We start from the raw sequence: 22,282 nt of genomic DNA on the forward strand, positions 1-22,282 counted from the left end.
TGGTTATTAAATCTATACAACATTTTGTAAATAGTTTCATTTTAATGTTTATTTCATTAGTTATTTTATATTTAGTTCATGTTTAAGCTAACTAAAGTTCATTCACACTGTTTCTCTAGGGAAAAAATCCATTGCTTTATGTTTCTTAGGTCCAGTTTTATGTAAATTATTATGATTTGATGTAGTCCAGCCTTACTTATAAAGCAGAGATATTATTGCAAAGGCATAAAATCTTATGTTATTTGAATGACAATAAAATAACTGTACAGCAGCAGTACAATAACCATAATAGGTTACTGTAGGTTACATAGGTTATAACCATAACAGCTTGAAATATTATTTATTATTTATTATTACTAGTCTTATCCTGTATATTATTACTAGTATTATATAATTGAAAATTTGATTTCACATAGCACATTTATTTATTTATTTATTATTTCAGACGGTGTTGCTGATGGATGCTGAAAAGCGAATCCGTTTGCTGCAGTTTGTGACGGGAACATCTCGCGTACCAATGAATGGCTTCGCAGAACTCTACGGTAAGCCCCTCCCTCATTTTATGATGCTCATTAATAATAATTTCATTGCTTATTCTTTCATTGTTACTGGGTTCTGTTATGCAGTTTGTAATGTAAGCTGTTCTCAAAGATTTTTAGCTCACAAATCATGTATTATTTCATGTTTACAATTGCCCATTTTTGGAATATGTGTTCTTGTGTGTCTCTTTAAATGCAAATGAGCTAATCACTGCCCCCTATTCAAAAAAGGGCGGAGCCTTTACAGTTTGTGCTTTAGATTCTCCAGCAACGACACACAAAACAAATGCATGTGTTTAAAAGTCTTGTCAGTTTGAACTGTTTGAAAGCAACTTCATTCATTTTCCTTCGGTTTGGTCCATACCTGCCAACACCGATTTTCCCATAGTCTCTCGTATTTCAGACCCAACTCCCGCCCTGCTCCCGTATTGTTCTGTCTCCCGGAAACTCCCGGGAAAATCCCCAACATGCAACCATCTTCACACCTGCTCTCCGCTCTTCAGTTCATGCACACCTTCCCCCCCGCTCTTCAGTTCGTGCGCGCAACCCTAACCCCACACCCAGCAACAGTTAGGTCCCTAATTTATCAGGGGTCGCCACTACGCAGTGAACCGCCAACTATGTTTTACGCAGTGGATGCCCTTCCAGCTGCAACCCACTACTGGGAAACACCCATACACTCTTGCATTCACACTCATACACTTCGACCAATTTAGTTCATCCAATTAACCTGTAGTGATTGCATCTGTTTGGACTGTGGGGGAAACCGGAGCACCCAGAGGAAACGGGGAGAACATGCAGACTCCACACAGAAATGTAAAATGACCCAGTCAGGACTCAAAACAGCGACCTTCTTGCTGTGAGGTGACAGTGCTAACCACTGAGCCACCGTACCGCCCTTTTGAAAGCACTTCAATTCATTCACTTCATTCATTTTCTATTCCTTTATTAATCCGGGGTCGCCACAGCGGAATGAACCGCCAACTTATCCAGCACATATTTTACGCAACAGATGCCCTACAGCCGCAACCCATCTCTGGGAAACATCCACACACACTCATTCACACACATACACTACGGACAATTTAGCCTACCCAATTCACCTATGGCGCATGTCTTTGGACTGTGGGGGAAACCGGAGGAAACCCACGCAAACACAGGGAGAACATGCAAACTCCACACAGAAACGCCAACTGACCCAGCCAAGACTCAAACCACTGACTTTCTTGCTGTGAGGCGACAGCACTACCTACTGCGCCACTGTGTCGCCCTTTGAAAGCATCTTGACACTTTAAATTAATGTTGTATGAATTACATTGTTTTGCCAGTAGGTGGCGATAAACAGCAATTAAAAACTTATTGATCACTGAATGCTTCATTTCAGAGGTTCTTCCAAACATACTGATTTAGCTGAAAGAAGTGAAGTCGTTCATTCTGAAAATAAATAGTCATTTAAATGATATTTTACTATGTCATCAGCAACAGTAAACAATAAAGAAAGTATTATTTATAAAGAAAGTAGTACTCGTGTAATATTACTGCCTAAATTCTTCATCCATCCTCAATGAGGTCTGCTTCTGCTGGTGTTTCAGGATCCAACGGGCCTCAGTTGTTCACCATCGAGCAGTGGGGCACGAGGGAAAAACTGCCCCGAGCACACACCTGGTGAGAAATCTGTCTTTCTGTCTGATAATGTCTGTCTGTCCATCGACCAGTCTGTCTATCTCTCTGTTTGTCTCTTTGTCTGTCTGTATGTTTATCCATTTGCCTTTTATTTAGCCATTTATCTGTCTGTCTGTCCACCTGTTTTTTGGCACCCTGTCTGTCTGTCTGTCCATCTGTCTGTTTATCCATCTGTCTTTTTATCTGTCTCTTTGCCTGTCTTTCCATCTGTCTGTCTGTCTGTCTGTTTATTCACCTGTCTTTTGATATGTCTGTCTGTCACTCTGTTTATCCATCTGTCTTTCCATCTGTCTGTCTGTCTAACTGTCTGTCTGTCTGTCTAACTGTCTGTCTAACTGTCTGTCTATCTGTCTGTCTGTTTATTCATCTGTCTTACCATCTGTCTGTCTGTCTAACTGTCTGTCTGTCTATCTCTCTGTTTATTCATATGTCTTTCCATCTGTCTGTCTGCCTAACTGTCTGTCTGTCTGTCTGTCTGTTTATTCATCTGTCTTTCCATCTGTCTTTCCATCTGTCTGTCTGCCTAACTGTCTGTCTGTCTGTCTGTTTATTCATCTGTCTTTCCATCTGTCTGTCTGTCTAACTGTCTGTCTGTTTGTCTGTTTATTCATCTGTCTTTCCATCTGTCTGTCTAACTGTCTGTCTGTCTCTCTGTTTATTTATCTGTCTTTCCATCTGTCTGTCTGTCTGTCTCTCTGTTTATTCATCTGTCTTTCCGTCTGTCTGTCTAACTGTCTGTCTGTCTCTCTGTTTATTCATCTGTCTTTCCATCTGTCTGTCTGTCTGTCTGTTTATTTATCTGTCTTTCCATCTGTCTGTCTGTCTAACTGTCTGTCTGTCTGTCTCTCTGTTTATTCATCTGTCTTTCCGTCTGTCTGTCTGTCTGTCTGTCTGTCTAACTGTCTGTCTGTCTCTCTGTTTATTCATCTGTCTTTCCATCTGTCTGTCTGTCTGTCTGTTTATTCATCTGTCTTTCCATCTGTTTGTCTGTCTGTCTGTCTGTCTGTCTCTCTGTTTATTCATCTGTCTTTCCGTCTGTCTGTCTGTCTGTCTGTCTGTCTAACTGTCTGTCTGTCTGTCTGTCTGTCTGTGTTTATTCATCTGCCTTTCCATCTGTCTGTCTGTCTAACTGTCTGTCTGTCTGTCTAACTGTCTGTCTGTCTGTCTGTCTGTCTGTCTGTCTCTCTGTTTATTCATCTGTCTTTCCATCTGTCTGTCTAACTTTCTGTTTTTCTCTCTGTTTATTCATCTGTCTTTCCATCTGTCTGTCTAACTGTCTGTCTGTCTCTCTGTTTATTCATCTGTCTTTCCATCTGTCTGTCTGTCTGTCTGTTTATTCATCTGTCTTTCCATCTGTCTGTCTGTCTGTCTGTCTAACTGTCTGTCTGTCTGTCTCTCTGTTTATTCATCTGTCTTTCCGTCTGTCTGTCTAACTGTCTGTCTGTCTCTCTGTTTATTCATCTGTCTTTCCATCTGTCTGTCTGTCTGTCTGTTTATTTATCTGTCTTTCCATCTGTCTGTCTGTCTGTCTAACTGTCTGTCTGTTTGTCTGTCTGTCTGTCTGTCTAACTATCTGTATGTCTGTCTGTCTGTCTAACTGTCTGTCTGTCTAACTGTCTGTCTGTATGTCTGTCTATCTCTCTGTTTATCCATCTGTCTTTTCATCTTTCTCTCTGCCTGTCTTTCCATCTGTCTGTCTGTCCATCCATCCATCCATCCATCCATCCATCCATCCATCCATCCATCCATCCATCCATCCATCCATCCATCCATCCATCTATCTGACTGTCTGTCTGTCTGTTTATCTGTCTGTCTGTCTGTCTGTCTATCTGTCTTATGTCTTTTTCTCCTCCCTCATTGATGAGTGTGTGTCTGTGTGTGTGTGTGTGTGTGTGTATCCTTCAGCTTCAACAGACTGGATCTTCCTCCGTACGAGTCATTCGAGGAGCTGCGAGAGAAGCTGCACATGGCCATCGAGAACGCACAAGGCTTTGATGGAGTCGACTAATCTGAGTCCCGCTGCCACGGCAACAGCGTAACCACAGCAACAGCATCCCGACGACACGTGTGCATGTTTGTGTGAGCGGCGACACGATCCGGTGAACACGTGTTATAAAAGCAGATCTCCATCACCAAATCTGTACGTTTACATCAGAAGGCTTTGCAATGTCCTCCTGCACACCGCTGTCAGCATCTGTAGAGTTGATCATATCTATGCATTTGAGCATAACTAATGGCCCGTTTCCACTGAGTGGTACAGTAGGGTATGGTTTGATAGGCTTTTATGGCCATTTCCACTGTCAAAAAGGTACCTAAAAGCGAACTGTACCCTACCACTTTTTGGGTATCCTTTCGAAAGGATACGTAGCACGACAAAAGGGTACCAAAAGGCAGAGCAAGACGCACAACTGAATGCTGTTGGTTTACAGAGATACGTCACTAGCTCGTGAAGAAGCAGGAGAATGAAAACAAAGCAATTTTTAAATACACAGCCAAGACATTACACCGTAATAATATATACATATAATAACGAACCATGGTCGACAAGAGCTCAAGCAAACCTTGTCGTCGTCTTGATGAACAGCCACGAAGCCAAGATGAAGAGCAGAATCTACTAGGGCTGCACAATACATCGTTTCAGCATCAAAATCGCGATGTGCGGATCAACGATAGTCACATCGCAGGAGGTGCGATGCAAAGCAAAAAAAAAATATTATTATTATATATATATATATATATATATATATATATTAGGGATGGGAAGATTAACCGATATGTATCGATACGCGGTCATGCGCGTGCACGATGCGAGTGCATCGGTTGAGCAGCAGTAGATGAATGAAATTTTGGAAGCAAATCGAGATGCATCGGTTTTTGCGAGATGCATCGATTTTTCCGAGATACAGCTTATATTTTTAATATAGAATGTATTTTTTATTTATTAACAAGTGTTGTCAACCTGTTTTTGGCGCATAATTTAATCGACCTACATAAAGTATGCCTTAGCAACGGATTTGTGGATGTGTACACTTCAACCAGTGTATCAGGTGTGCGGATGAAGCTAGTGGAGCGCCCTCAGAAAGCGCGAGAAGCAAAACAAACATTTTATTCCTCACTGAGTTTTAAATCTAAAGTATGGCAACATAATGGATTTAAGGATGGACGACTTGACAGGACAGATGCAATTTGCAAAATGTGCCGCGCATCTGTAAAATACGTGGGCAGTACGACTAATCTGAAATCTCACTTGAAGCGGCGCCACGGTGTTGTTGTGAAAGCATCTTCCAGTGTTCCTGCATCCCCGGCTTCCTGCCCTGCTTCAACTGTAGCTACCAGCTCCAAAAGTGGTGAGAAAAGCATTGCAAGTTTTTTTTTCCGTGCGCAACAGTTTTGTGCGCTCTACGCCAATAACGGATGTTACTGCATTGTTCATCTGCAAAGATATTCAGCCTAGTGTCACGGAGAACGAAGGTTTTAAACACCTCCTCCTGTTAATTTTTTATTTAATTATAATAATAATATTACTATTAATAATAATAATGATACAAATAATGGGTGTCACGGTGGCACAGTGGGTAGTTTGACCACCTCACAGCAAGAAGATTGCTGGTTTGTTATATTTTTATTAGCCTGTTGTTTACAGTGACAGTGATGTTTCAACGCAGCATAACACTGCTAGTTCACCACCTTAAGTTTTGAATAATCAGTGGCAAAATATATCTTTGTAAAACTTGTTTTCATAGTTGAAAAGTTAAATCACAATTCTTGTTGTGCAATGCTCAACCTTTATGTTGAAAGAGTGCAAATATATATATTTTTAATATATATTGCACTTATACATTCTGTTTATCTTGAAAATACTTAAATAATATGTGCTATATTATCTAAAATGGCCCTCTACTGTAAACTGACACTCTGGCTCTGAGAGAAGAGCCAGTTTGTAAAAAAAGTCTTGGTTTTGCTTGGTTTGCACAGCATCCTCTTTCACATCATCTCATAAACTTGATGTAATTAGTTAGTGCTGAATTATCGCATTTGATCGTAATATGGGTGTGAATCGTATCGTGTTGCATCGCAATATGTCACAAATGTATCGCTAATATATCGGATCGTATTCTTTGTATCGAGATGCGTATCGGATCGGCATTATAGCTTAGATGCCCAACCCTAATATATATATATATATAGTATGGGTGGAGCCAAACCCAAATACGGTATTCGGATAAGCACGAATAGCGTGTTTTTACCAATACTTATTTCGAACAAATACTTAAAAAATTATTTGTATTCGGGAACAAGAAAAAAATTATATCAAAAAGCTGCGTTTCCTCATGAGACCGCAGTGCATGCCCGCGTGAGTGAGTGAGTGAGTGAGTCAGACGTTCAGGAGTCGGGGGGCTGGGTGGGGCCGCAGTAAAAGGTGACTGACGCAGGCTGCTGCTCCACACAGCAGCAGAGAAGGCTCGGCAGAGCGAAAAATACTTTACTGCATCACTATTTTTGTTAAATAAATTTTTGTATCTGAACTAGGCTCCAGAGTGAGTTTATAAACTTGTAGCGTACTTAAAGCGGAGTTTGATCGGTATATTATTCCATTACGCTGCATTATTGACGTCTGCAATCTGTTGCTCTCTGTTTATGTAAGTTAGCTCTGTTAGCGCAGTAATTAAGACAATAGACTGTTGACAGAGTAACGTTAACGTTCGGTTATAAAGGTTAAGACGATGCTTGTGTAGTTGTGTTGAATTGTATGCACTTATAGGAGTTTTATTCGTACGTTTAAATTACTGTCATTTGCAGACAGCAAGATATATGCTAAGCTAGTTAACCTTAGCATAGCTTCCTGTCACTTATAGATATATACATCTATGCCCGTCACTTATTAACTTTTAGGCACCCAAATAGATGAGTGAGGCTGCTGCTGAGTCATTCTTGGTCCTCCACCAGCCAAAAAAAACCTTTCTCTAGTTCTTTGTGTGCAGCAGATAAAACGTGATAAGTGATACTGTATGTAATGTGTGCAAAAGTATATCTTAAGTGTGTGTGTGTGTATATATATATATATATATATATATATATATATATATATATATATATATATATATATATATATATCGCATATATATATATCGCATATATATATATATATATATATATATTACATTTTATTGACAAGAACTAATTTTTGCTGGGTTATCTTTTTGGATAGATATTATAACTACACTTTCTGATGTACCAAAAAATATTTCCTACCATTTTGTCAAATTGCTTTATTTTTATTAGTTTTATAAATAATAAAAATAAATTAAATTAGAAATTAGAACTTTAAATTCTTAGAAAAAAAAATCTAGAGTTCAGATGCCCAAACCTCTAAATGCCATGTAAAATAAGCATTTTTCTCAGCCTTGTATATTTATGTTCAGTTATTTCACTTTAACGGCAATGAAAAGAATGTATTCATCACTATAAAAGTAAAATCACTGAGTCCACACACAGGAGTTGGAGAAAAATGCTCATTTTAGAAGAGAATATTTAATGCCATTTAGAGGTTTTTGCATCTAAACTATTCAAATATGAAAAATAGACTTATTTTTAAAATAGAATTTTTTTAAATCATAATTTTTTGGGGGAAATTTGTTTTTAAATCAAGTTTAAACAGATTTCCCAAAGAAAATTATTAGTATTAAAAGTATTAGTATTAAATAGTATAAAAACTGAAGCCTTCAGGCAAATAACAAACTGGCCAGTGCATTCAACCTTCCTCAGACAGAATTTGGCCATTTGAATAATAAGATAAATTCAAACATAATAATAATATTAATCCAACTCTTTCAAACCACCTGAATCCCCTGACTATTTAATTGAACTCAATAAATTGTATGAAGAGAGGACTAATTGATAATATATTTTAATAGCAGTTAAATAATTATTAGCAATATATAATACATATTAAAAAAACAATATTCATTCTTGGCGGGGGTGTGGGGGGACTCGTCCCCACCAATGTCAAGCAAACCTACGCCCTTGAGCAAGAATGAGGTCGACTAAAACTTTCTGTCATACACAACGCGCACCAAACCATTGGTACCCTTTTGGCAGTGGAAACGCAAGCCTGATAAAAGTGACCCGTATCACACCATACTGTACCACTCAGAGGAAACAAGGAATTGTACATGAGCTTTTAAGTCACGCGCTATAGATGTGCACTATTTGGCTATTCTGAAGATTTCCCCGAAAATACGTGACCATTATATTTTTGGAAATCTGCGCAAATATTATTTTTTCTTCTAAAGGATTTTGACAATGTCTCCCGGCATCCTTACTTGCATTGATTTTGCTCTTAATCTTGTTTTATTTTGGTTTTTGTTTACATTTTGTGTTTGTTCGTTTACAGACACCCCCGTATGATTATTAAAATCACGTTTGTTTTGTACCGCTTTCGAAGGTTGAAGCACTTTTCTAAAAGTCTTACTGTGTATAGATATCCTCCACCAAACTGCATTGTGATTCTGTGCTTTATATATATCATTTATTAAATGTTTACAGCATAAATATTGCTTAAAGTAAGCATGTTTGGTCTCGCGGGAAGCGTATCGGACTGTTAAATAACTCTGCCTTCATTTGTAATATTGTGCTGACGAGCAACTTTTAATGACGAAACACTTTTATGGTCTATACTGTTGTATAATTCAACACTATTGTATGAACATCCGCTGCGTTTCTACAGCGGCTCTGGACGTTTTTGACACTGAAGAGATTCAGAAAGAGTTTTCTATCAGAGCTTTATCAGCAAAGGCGTCTTTCGTTTTAATGTACATTGTGCTGATTTTAATTGTCATGCCGATCTTTATGGCTACATATTTTTGGACAAGTAATAAAATGAAAATAACTCTTACCATATGATGTCTTTAATGTGTTCTGTCAAGTCTTTTTTGCCACCCTGCTGCTCAAGACCGGTTACTCACTGAAGCTATGCAGGGCTGAGCCTGGTTAGTACCTGGATGGGAGACCACATGGGAACACTAGGTTGCTGTTGGATGTGGTGTTAGTGAGGCCAGCAGGGGGCGCTCAATCTGTGGTCTGTGTGGGTCCTAATGCCCCAGTATAGTGAAGGGGACACTACACTGTCAGAAAGCTCCATCTTTCGGATGAGGCCCGGAGACCCAACTGCATGCTCAGACCTGCACTTTCAGACCTATTGTTTTCTCAGACAGTGCCACCTGCTGTTGGGTTGGGTGAAGCAACAGGTCCAGAGACCCAACTGCATGCTCAGACCAGCACTTTCTAGCAAGTAGCAACATCAGACACGCAAGTAAGGTTATTTCTTTTATTACAGCGATTGCTGAAAATTACCAGGTTTAATGGCATAAATCAATGTGGTGTACAATATTACACTAACAAACGATTATTTCAGTGTTTGGTTTGATCAAAATTAGTGTCAAAAGATAGCATTATTTTATGTATTATTGTACTATTCTGTGACAATTTTCTAGCAATGTTTTCTGGCAAAATAAAAAACTTTAAAGTAAAAATGGTAAAACAAAATGTATAATATATAACGCAATTATTATTTGTAACATATTTTAGTGCTGTAGGTGCTACTGTACATATTACTGTATTATCAATCTGAAAGTGCAACTAAAGACAATGACAGTAATGCAATAACAGTTTGACAATTGTCAATAAGTTCTGTAATAATTACAAATGAGATCTTTTGAAATGAAAATATCAGTTAATCTGCATAGAATTTATTTGAGCTCGGTCTTGTAGGTTAAAGCAAAGATAATTTGCTTGTGATGTGTACTTTTCCCCCAGATTGATAATACAATTTAAAAAAAAAAAGCGGGGGGGGGGGGGGGGTTAGGGGGGGGGGGGGCTCTGCCAACACTAATACAATGCACCAAAGGCTGCAGATATTATATGAAGAGTTCAGATGCAAAAGCATCTTTTCCTTTAAATTTAATGAAATTTCTGTAATTTAATATCCATTATTTTACGTTACATTTATGTAATTTATTTTACTTTTTTTTACGGCATCTCAGCTGCCAGAAATAAACCATAAAATTATGGATTTTTTTTACAGTGTATGAAAATAGAAAAAAAATGTGTGTATGCGTGTATATATATATATATATATATATATATATATATATATATATATATATATATATATATATATATATATATATTCATCTATTTATTCATTTTTTTCCGCTTAGTCCCTTTATTAATCAGGGGTCGCCACAGCGGAATGAACCGCCAACTTATCCAGCATATATTTTACAAAGCGGATGCCCTTCCAGCTGCAACCCATAACTGGGAAACATCCATACACACTCATTCACACACATACACTACGGACAATTTAGCACGTGCTAAATCCTACCCAATTCACCTGTACTGCATGTCTTTGGACTTGTGGGGGAAACCGGAGCACCTGAAGAAAAGCCACGCCAGCACAGGGAGAACATGCAAACTCCACAAGTCAGTTGGCATTTTTGTGTGGAGTTTGCATGTTCTCTCCGTGTTGGCGTGGGTTTTCTCCAAATGCTCAGATTAAGCTAAATGAATGAATGAATGTATATATATATATATATATATATATATATATATATATATATATATATATATATATATATATATATATATATATGTATATATATATATATATATATATATATATATATATATATGTATATATATATATATATATATATATATATATATATATATATATATATATAATGTGTGTTGTTGTTGTGTGTGTGTGTGTGTGTGTGTTTTTTATATAATATAGTCCTACAAACATTTATACACAAAGTACACAAATATATTTTGTAATAAATATGAACTTTTATTTTGGATGTGATTAATCATGATTATAGTATATAAAAAATGGCATTAATGCAAGATTTATTTTGTCAAAAAACATTGTTTTGATGGACGGCACATAAATATCTGAAGATGTTTTAGGAACCATGTCAGTTTTGTTTGTATTTTAATTGTATGTATTAATAATTGTAATTATTAAAGTATATATATATATATATTCCAAGTTTCCAAGTATTTTGTTTTTTTAGTTATCTAATTTAATTAGTTTAATTAGTTTAATTCGGGTTTTTTTGTATTTATACTTAATCTTATATATTAATTTACATTATTATACTTATTTATGTATACTAAAACCAAATAATTATTTTAAACGTATTATTGTAAACGATGTTGTGAGGCTGTAGTTCTCTAAATGTCCACCAGTCAGCAGTAACAGCCCAGAAGGGAAAATTCGCTACGCCATTTCTGCTTTTTACCACAAGGGGGCGCACTATTGCTGTTAACTTTTAAATATGTGTCATTTTGGCGTAACACTTCATTTAATTAACTTTAGCCTACATATTTGCCATCTATTCCTCTACGTAAAAGGGAGGTATATGTATTAAAATGTATTTGAAAGTAAATGTGTGAAGTAACAAACCCTGAGGTCCGAGCAGAGTCAGAATGCTGACTGATTTATTATAATTATTATGGTGTTTTTTCCGTCCGTTCACAGCAGTGGAGAGTGAATGACAGAGCTTTTGTCCTCTTTTCTATCCTCCTCCTGCTGCTCAGGTCAGTTCAGCCTCACGGAACATAATACGCGACCTCTCGGACACTGCTGGGGGCGCGGTTTACCCGCAGAGGGGCGGGGTCACAGTCCAATAAGAGGCGGCTCTGAATACGTGCCGGATCTTCTTTCGCTCTGTCGTGAGAATCTGCTATCGATTATTGATCAGATCTGCCCATGCATTAGCATATTAGCAGATGCTGCTTCCACAATGAAAAGGAATAAACGAGATGCTTTATTTTCCCCAGATACAAATAACTCTGAGCATCCTTATGGCACAGATGTAACCGCATCAGATGGACAAGAGCTCGAGCATTAATTACTATTTATTAAATATGACCAAGATATATGACTGAGAACCATTTATTGTGATGTAACTATAGTATTAATATTACAGGAAGATGTTTTATTGATTGAAATTAATTGTTAATTAGTTTATATGCATTTTTATCCATTTCTCAGTGAATATAGGTAATATATATTGGTGAATTTGAACAAAACAGAATTATTAAACAGATATATTTATTAAAATAATTATTTAGTCACCGAACATCTTTGGAAATATAATGATTATACGTTTAAATTCATGTCAAATATGAATTACAAGCTACAAATTTAAAATATGTTTTATATCTTTGTTTTTATAGATTGTTGCTCATTATTAACTTTTTATTTCATATTTTCCCCACATATACATTTGGGCTACTAATTTTTGGTTATTATGAGTTATTTTGTTAGATTAGCTTCAGATTTTACTTCATACTGACTAATCTGATGTTTATGCACACATATAATATGATTTTATTCAGCATCCTATAGAGAATATGAATTTAATTGAGAGATTTGTGAGGGGTGAAGTCATATATGCCCATATATATATATATATATATATATATATATATATATATATATATATATATACATACACACAAACACACACACACACACACACACACACACACACACACACACACACACATAATATGTGGGAGAGAGAGAGAGAGATGTAGTTGTATATTGATGTATAATCAGTATATACACTCATCGGCCACTTTATTAGGTACACCTGTCCAACTGCTCGTTAAGGAAAATTTCTAATCAGCCAATCATATGGCAGCAGCTCAATGCATTTAGGCATGTAGACATAGTCAAGACGATCTGCTGCAGTTTAAAGTGAGCATCAGAATGGGGAAAGGGGATTTAAGTGACTTCGCACGTGGCATGGTTGTTGGTGCCAGACGGGCTGCTCTGAGTATTTCAGAATCTGCTGATCTACTGGGATTTTCAGGCACACAACTATTTACAGAGAATGGTCCGACAAATAGAAAATATCCAGGTTGCCTGCTCTGATGAGTCTCCATTTCTGCTGCCACATTCGGATGGTCGGGTCAGAATTTGGCATCAACAGCATGAAAGCATGGATCCATCCTGCCTTGTATCAGCGGTTCAGGCTGGTGGTGGTGGTGTAATGGTGTCGGGGATATTTTCTTGCCACACTTTTGGGCTCATTAGTACCAATTCAGCATCATGTCAACGCCACAGCCTACCTGAGTCTTGTTCCCTTTATGACCACTGTACCCATTTTCTGATGGCTACTTCCATCAGAAAGCCTGAATCATCTCGGACTGGTTTCTTGAACATGACAATGAGTTCACTGTACTCAAACAGGAAACCCATGCCAACACGAGGAGAACATGCAAACTCCACACAGAAATGCCAACTGACCCAGTTGGGCCTCGAACCAAGACCTTTTTCCTGTGAGGCAACAGTGCTAATCACTAAAACCACGTTATGAGTTTTTTAATTCAATCCAATTCAGAAGTTCCCTTATATTTTTTTATGTTATTTTGTGATATTATATTATATTATATTATATTATATTATATTATATTATATTATATTATATTAAATTATATTATATTATATTATATTATATTATATTATATTATATTATATTATATTATATTATATTATATTATATTTATTATATATTATATTATATTATATTAATTATATTTATTATATTATATTATATTATATTAAATTATATTATATTATATTATATTATATTATATTATATTATATTAAATTATATTATATTATATTATATTATATTATATTATATTATATTATATTATATTATATTATATTTATTATATATTATATTATATTATATTAATTATATTTATTATATTATTTTAAATTTATTATATTATATTATATTATTTATTTCTTATATTACATATTATTACAATTTATTATAACAATATAAAGACTACTTACCTATATCACGTCTTTGGACTTGTTTTGGTATTATTTGTATTTATGAAATTGATTTATATATTTATTTTCACATTTTTATCTATTTGTTGGATTCGTTTCAACATTTTGTAATAAGTGCTTTTTACTTATATGCTTTATTTATTTATTTATTTATTTATTTTTATTTAAGTCTTTTTATTTATTTATTTTTCATGTATTTTGTTCTGTTGTTCAAACAAAACCCAATAAATATATTTTGGTGAAAAAAATTACAATAATGATAAAATAATAATGTAAACAATATTAATGACAACATTTAATCCCGGGATGGTCAAACATAATAGTCGGACACTATATTAAATGATAGCTAAATAATTTTGTTTTAAGTTTGAAGTAAATCCATTTTACTCTTAATTTTGACAATTATTCTAAAAACAAAGCCTTATTTTTAAGTAATGCTTCTTGATTGAAGATACTTTAAGACATTTGAACAATCAAGACAGAAACTCTCTGAAAGTAAGCCAGTTTCAGCAGTGTGACTCTGCAGTTTGGGATCCTGTGTTTCTCTGACTGTGGGAAACTGGACTCGGGCTCTTTTCTCCTGCTGTCCTCTGTATTGTTCCTGTGACCTGCGGTCCGAGCAAAGCTTTTGTCCGGCCGGCCGTGTGTCCAGCGGGTCAGAAGAAGAAGAAAAGGAGGAGGTCAGATGTGCTCCTCAAACACACCCAGATCAATACCCAATCTACAGCTGCTGCTCACCCACACATCCACAACTCCAGCAGCTGACTCAGATTTAAAGGGACAGTTCACACAAAATCCTGTCATCATTTACTTACTGTATCCTTTACTTGTTCCAAATGTTATCATTCATTCATTCGTTTTCCTCTAGCTTAGTCCCTTTATTCATTAGGGGTTGCCACAGTGGAATGAACCGCCAACTTATGCAGCATATATTTACACAGTGGATGGCATGCAATCCAGCACTGGGAAACACCCATACACACTCATTCACACTCATACACAATGGCCAATTTAGTTCATCAGTTCCCCTATAGCATGTTTTTGGATTGTGGGGGAAACCAGAGCACCGGGAGGAAACCCACGCCAACACAGAGGAGAAATGAAAGCTTTAGCTATAGTTCTACCAGGAAGACTGAGACTGAGTCACGTCATTCATAATAATTATTCGTCAGCCTATAACAACCAAGCAAACCATGTATATAAGCCCATCTAAACAATCTGTTTCGCTGTACTCAGGTGACTTACGGAAGTTTTCCTCCATCCTCCCCATCACCACCCGGTCGGCCTCGTCTCCACTCAAGGGGTTGGCTTCGCCCTGCCTTCATCTTCAGGCAGGATCTGCCAGCTCATCCAGAGTTCTGCACTATAGACGGGGCTTACGCCAAAGGACATTATGAAAGGACAGTAACGAACTCGCATTTATGCAAACAATTCACAATAAATGTTCAAATGTTTATCTGCCTCCCAAAGCCTTTCTGGTAGAACATGCAAACTTCACGCAGAAATGCCAACTGACCCAGTCAGGACTCGAACCAGCGACCTTCTTCCTGTGAGGCAACAGTGCTAACCACTGAGCCCACGTTATGCCCATGTTATGAGTTTTTTAATTCAATCCAATTCAAAATTTCTCTTATATTTTATTAATATTATATATTATATTTTATTATATTATATCATTTATTATATTATATTATATTATATTATATTATATTATATTATATTATATTATATTATATTATATTATATTATTACGTTATATTATATTATTTATTATATTATATTACATTATATTATTTTATATAATTTATTATATTATATTATTTATTACGTTATATTATATTATTTATTATATTATTATATTATGCATTATATTATATTATATTATTTATTACGTTATATTATTTATTATATTATATTATATTATATTATATTATATTATATTATATTATATTACATTATATTATATTATATTATATTATATTATATTATATTATATTATATTATATTATATTATAGTGTATTATTTATTATAATTTGTTATATTTATTATAGTTAACTGGATATATTTTACCCAATATTTTAAAGTTAATTACTGTAGTTTTATTAGGAAGAAAGTATTTATGAGGCAACAACCAAGCTTTTCTGGAGTCTATATCATTAAATAATGCAACCCAATGGAACAAGGGAGAAAATAATAATAACAGAAAAAAATATATATATAAAGGTTTACTTTATGCAATATTAACTTTCAAAGGGGTTGTGAAAGGGCACTAAATTCGTTGAAAATCTATAATCATCTGTTTTGATACGAGGGGGATTCCTCCGACGTCACGCTCCACGTGTAGTGCAGATCTGCAGGCGGATTAATCTCCACTCACCGCTGATTGGACGCGTCACACAACTTGCACTCTCTCGGACTGGTGCTCGTCCGAGAAAGTAGTGCGCTCACAGAGCGGTCAGCAGCAGCAGCATCGCGTGCGCACTTCAGTCAGATAGTGTGGAGCTCGAGTCCGCGACCCACGGGCTCAGGCATGCTCGGAGTAACAGAGTAAATGGCGTCTTTTAAAAGGGATTTATACCTGTTTCTTGCTGTATTTCTGTCAATCTCAGGTAAGAACGGCTATTTCAATTAAGTTGTGTGTGAACTTTTAGCCGGTTTGTGGTCACGTTAGGATGCTTCATCATTTAAAGGGCTAGTTCAACCGAAAAATAACATTGTGCCATTATTTAATCACTCTTTGCTTGCTTTATTAGTTTCTTCTGTCAAACACTAAATAGGATATTTTGAATAAAGCCTAAAACCATTGACTTTCGCAATGGGAGACACAAATACTATGGAAGTCAATGTATGTCGTATTTCTTCAGAATATTTTAGCTTGTGTTCAACAGTAGAAAGACACTTATAAAGGTTTGAAAACACTTTGTGGTGAGTAAATAGAGAGTAAATTTACATTTCTGTTTAAATTATACTCTATAAATGTGCTTAAAATACATTTAAATTCAGTATCGGGATCAAAATCAAGATTTAATGTGCTTAAAACTCCAAACTTTAACCTATAAACAGTGTTAAATGTGAAATAAGTGATTTATTAACGTTGAACTGATGTTATGTGGTGTCAAATTCAGAAACACACTGATTAATACATTGATTTAAGACTCATGTGAGCACATGTCCACAATAAACAAACTTTAAAGCACAGAAATCGATTCATGTTGCTGCTAAGAGTCTTAAAAACTTGATATATGAACTCATTTTTTATGATAACGTCTTTAAAACTAATTTAAATAAGTTTATTCGTAATTTTGCTTGCATTAAATTATGCATAAACTGCCTCATGCATATTCAAAGACCTGCTAAGATTGTTAAGATCCTGAAGGCTGTGCTTTAAATTATGTTTAGTGTGGACATGTGCTCACATGAGTCTTAAATCAATGTATTAATCAGTGTATTTCTGAATTTGACACCACATAACATCTGTTCAACTTAAATAAACCACTTATTTAACATTTAACACTGTTGATAGATAAAAGTTTGGAATTTTAAACACATTAAATCCTGATTTTGATCCTCTTATTAAATGTGTTTTAAGCACATTTATAGAGTATAATTTACCCAGAAATGTAAATTTACTCCCTATTTACTCACCCCAAAGTGTTTCCAAACCTTTATAAGTGTCTTTCTGCTGTTGAACACAAGCTAAATAAATCTGAATAAATCTGTCATGCTATGCAGTATATTTGAAAATTTTCAGTGCATATTATTAATGGTTATTTTAGAGAGTTTACTCGAAAATAACCATTAATAATAAGCATTGAAATATTTCAAATATACTGCATAACATGACAGATTTATTCCTATCTTATGTATAACAGCTGATGTTTTATTAAGCATTTTATAATAGATTTTTAACTGCTGTTTAGTTTTTAAAAACGTCTGTATTTAGTGTTTTCCACTTATTTTACGGTTGTGAATCGGATTATGGGATGTTCATCTCTGCTCTGTCGACTTTTGATGTTGAAAATTCAACTCTACAGTTCAACAAAGTGACTTTTATTGACATTTTTGCAGTTTTAAAATAATAATATGACGTATAAGAAATAATAATAATAATAATATATATAGTTAGAGAGAAATAAGTATGTAAAATTACAGAAAATGTACTGGCAGTTTATTACAGGGGCAGCGTAATATACAACACCAACCCATATGATATAGCACTTTTAACTATTAAAGATGTTTATAAATGTCACTTTTTACAACTTTTCAAAGTTAAAAGTTGTTGGAAGAAAGATTAAGCTCCCATAGTGCAATAAATAAACGGGGAAAAATGAATCATGAATCCCAAAAATGAGAAAAACTTTGATTTTTATGTATATTTTTTTACAGTCTATTTTACAGCTTAAGAAGAGCATTCATCTTAACATGCATCTCATAATAAAAATACCAATATAAGTGGGCGAATCATAAATGCATGACTTTAAATTCTCAATAAAGTATTTTACTTCCATTTTTCTTCATAAACATACTAATATAAGTGGCCGAATCATAAATGCTTGACATTATATCTTTAATAAGGCATTTTATTTCTATTTTTCTTCTTAAACATCCTAATAAAAGTGGTAGAATCATAAATACATGACTTTATTTTCTCAATATAGTATTTTATTTATATTTTTCTTTATAAACGTACAAATAAAAGTGTCAGAATCATAAATGCATGACATTATAATCTCAATAAAGTATTTTATTTCCACTTTTCTTCATGAACATACTTATAAAAGTGGCCGAATCATAAAAATATGACATTAAATTCTTGAATAAAGTATTTTATTTCCACTTTTCTTCATAAACATACTTATAAAAGTGGCCGAATCATAAATGCATGACATTATATTCTCAATAAGGTATTTTATTTTCATTTGTCTTCATAAACGTACTAATAAAAATGGCCGAATCATAAATGCATGACATTATATTCTCAATAAAGTATTTTATTTCCATTTTTCTTCATAAACATACTTATAAAAGTGGCCGAATCGTAAATACATGACGTTATTTTCTCGAATAAAGTATTTTATTTCCATTTGCCTTCTCCTTCTTGTTCTTCATGTCAGCTGTAGTCACGGTGGACTGCTAAATGTCTAGTAAATTTCATGCTGGGAATAAATTACAGCTCTTCTTAAAGCAGGGACGGAGTTCATGAGGCATGAATAAAGAGATTACAGCGAGTAATCCATCAGGTCAAATATGATTACAGCACCGAAACTCAACCTGCTGCAAAATCACTGTCTCCTGTGTGTCTGTGCAGGTGTTTGGAGCTTCAGTGAGCTGTTTTTTATAAAGGAGCCGCATGATGTGACGGCTATGAGGAGGGACGCTGTGGTTTTGGACTGTCAGGCCCACGGCGAGGCTCCTATTGGCATCCGATGGCTTAAAAACGGAGTTACAATCACAGAGTCGGAGCGCGTTTATTCGCTCAGTAATGGCTCTCTGCTCATCTCAGAGGTGGAAAGTCGGAAGGACAAATCAGATGAAGGGTTTTATCAGTGCCTTGCCCAGAACAAATACGGATCTATTCTGAGCCAGAGAGCCCGCTTGACTATCGCAAGTAAGTTGCATTTGGTTATATTACTGTTTATATGTCTAATGTGTAAGGAATAACTGACAAGAGGTCGCTGAATTATTAGAAAATAATGCACAGATCATTTTATGAGTAATTGAACAGCCTGTGTTGCAAGTAAGTTGCATTAGGATATATTACTGTTTATGTGTTAGATATGTAAGAAATAATTGACGACAGACCATTGAATTATTAGTAAATAATGCACAGATCACTACATCAGGTGTGCATTATTTTCTGATAATTCAACAGCCTAAATTGTAAGTTGCATTGGGTTATTTTAGTGTTTATGTGTCACATATGTAAGGGATAATTGACAACAGGTCGTTGAATTACTAAAAATAATGCACAGATCACCACCTCTGGTGTGCATTATTTCTAATAACTCAACGCCCTCTAGCACAAGTACATTGCATCGGGTTATATTACTGTTTATGTGTCAGATGTGTAAGAAATAATTGATGACAGCCCATTGAATTATTAGTAAATAATGCACAGATCACTATATCAGGTGTGTATTATTTTCTGATAATTCAACAGCCTAAAGTGTAAGCAGCATTGGGTTATTTTACTGTTTATGTGTCACATATGTACGGGATACCTGACAACAGGTCAGTGAATTATTAGAAAATAATGCACAGATCACCACCTCTGCTGTGCATTATTTCTAATAACTCAACGGCCTGTAGCACAAGTACATTGCATCGGGTTATATTACTGTTTATGTATCAGATGTGAATGGAATAATTGACGACAGCTTATTTCAGTAGAGCTTATTACAAGCCGATTTATAAAAATAATAATGCACACCCGAGGTGGTGATCTATGCATTATTTTCTAATAATTCAACCGTCTGTATTGCCAGTAAGTTGCATTAGGATATATATTATTGTTTATTCAATTAATATGGAAGGAGTAATTACAAGAGGCCTTTGAATTATTAGTAAATAATGCACAGATCACTACATCAGATGTGCTTTATTTTCTGATAATTCAACAGCCTAAATTGTAAGTATTATTGGGTTATTTTACTGTTTATGTTTCACATATGTAAGGGATAATTGACAACAGGTCGTTGAATTACTAAAAATAATGCACAGATCACCACCTCTGGTGTGCATTATTTCTAATAACTCAACGCCCTCTAGCACAAGTACATTGCATTGGGTTATATTACTGTTTATGTGTCAGATATGTAAGAAATAATTGATGACGGACCATTGAATTATTAGTAAATAATGCACAGATCACTACATCAGGTGTGCATTATTTTCTGATAATTCTACAGCCTAAATTGTAAGTAGCATTGGGTTATTTTACTGTTTATGTGTCACATATGTAAGGGATAATTGACAACAGGTCGTTGAATTACTAAAAATAATGCACAGATCACCACCTCTGGTGTGCATTATTTCTAATAACTCAACGCCCTCTAGCACAAGTACATTGCATTGGGTTATATTACTGTTTATGTGTCAGATGTGAATGGAATAATTGACGACAGCTTACTCCAGTAGAGCTTACTACAAGCTGATTTATAAAAATAATAATGCACACCTGAGGTGGTGATCTATGCATTATTTTCTAATAATTCAACTATCTGTATTGCCAGTAAGTTGCATTAGGATATATTACTGTTTATTCAATTAATATGGAATGAGTAATTGACAAGAGGCCATTGAATTATTAGTAAATAATGCACAGATCACTACATCAGGTGTGCATTATTTTCTGATAATTCAACAGCCTAAATTGTAAGTTGCATTGGGTTATTTTACTGTTTATGTGTCACATATGTAAGGGATAATTGATAACAGGTCGTTGAATTATTAGAAAATAATGCATAGATCACTACATCTGGTGTGCATTATTTCTAATAACTCAACGCCCTCTAGCACAAGTACATTACATTGGGTTATATTACTGTTTAGTTGTCAGATATGTAAGAAATAATTGATGACAGCCCATTGAATTATTAGTAAATAATGCACAGATCACTATATCAGGTGAGCATTATTTTCTGATAATTCAACAGCCTAAATTGTAAGTAGCATTGGGTTATTTTACTGTTTATGTGTCACATATGTAAGGGATAATTGACAACAGGTCATTGAATTATTAGAAAATAGAAAATGCATAGATCACCACCTCTAGTGTGCATTATTTCTAATAACTCAACGGCCTGTAGCACAAGTACATTGCACTGGGTTATATTACTGTTTATGTGTCAGATGTGTAAGAAATAATTGATGACAGCCCATTGAATTATTAGTAAATAATGCACAGATCACTATATCAGGTGAGCATTATTTTCTGATAATTCAACAGCCTAAATTGTAAGTAGCATTGGGTTATTTTACTGTTTATGTGTCACATATGTAAGGGATAATTGACAACAGGTCATTGAATTATTAGAAAATAGAAAATGCATAGATCACCACCTCTAGTGTGCATTATTTCTAATAACTCAACGGCCTGTAGCACAAGTACATTGCACTGGGTTATATTACTGTTTATGTGTCAGATGTGTATGGAATAATTGACGACAGCTTACT

At 34.9% G+C, this 22,282-nt stretch overlaps 2 protein-coding genes across 3 annotated transcripts in view; both read left to right on the forward strand.

The window, feature by feature from the left end:
- nedd4a (NEDD4 E3 ubiquitin protein ligase a) overlaps positions 1–5,061 on the forward strand; it is a 97,749-nt gene extending 92,688 nt beyond the window's left edge. For both annotated transcript variants that reach the window (XM_087292785.1, XM_087292784.1), the window contains 3 exons: positions 446–542; positions 2,132–2,204; positions 4,128–5,061. In XM_087292785.1, coding sequence (XP_087148911.1) covers positions 446–542; positions 2,132–2,204; positions 4,128–4,230 — 273 coding nt within the window. In that variant the 3' untranslated portion in view covers positions 4,231–5,061. The remainder of the gene's footprint in view (positions 1–445; positions 543–2,131; positions 2,205–4,127) is intronic.
- Positions 5,062–16,601: 11,540 nt separating this feature from the next.
- Positions 16,602–22,282, forward strand: part of prtga (protogenin homolog a (Gallus gallus)) — a 75,516-nt gene continuing 69,835 nt past the window's right edge. Inside the window, 2 exon segments of the mRNA NM_001045030.1 lie at positions 16,602–16,716; positions 19,416–19,715. Of these exon segments, the coding sequence (NP_001038495.1) occupies positions 16,659–16,716; positions 19,416–19,715 (358 nt within the window). The 5' untranslated portion in view covers positions 16,602–16,658.

Source organism: Danio rerio, chromosome 18, assembly GCF_052040795.2.
Source record: "Danio rerio strain M-AB ecotype USA chromosome 18, GRCz13ab, whole genome shotgun sequence".
NCBI lineage: Eukaryota > Metazoa > Chordata > Actinopteri > Cypriniformes > Danionidae > Danio > Danio rerio.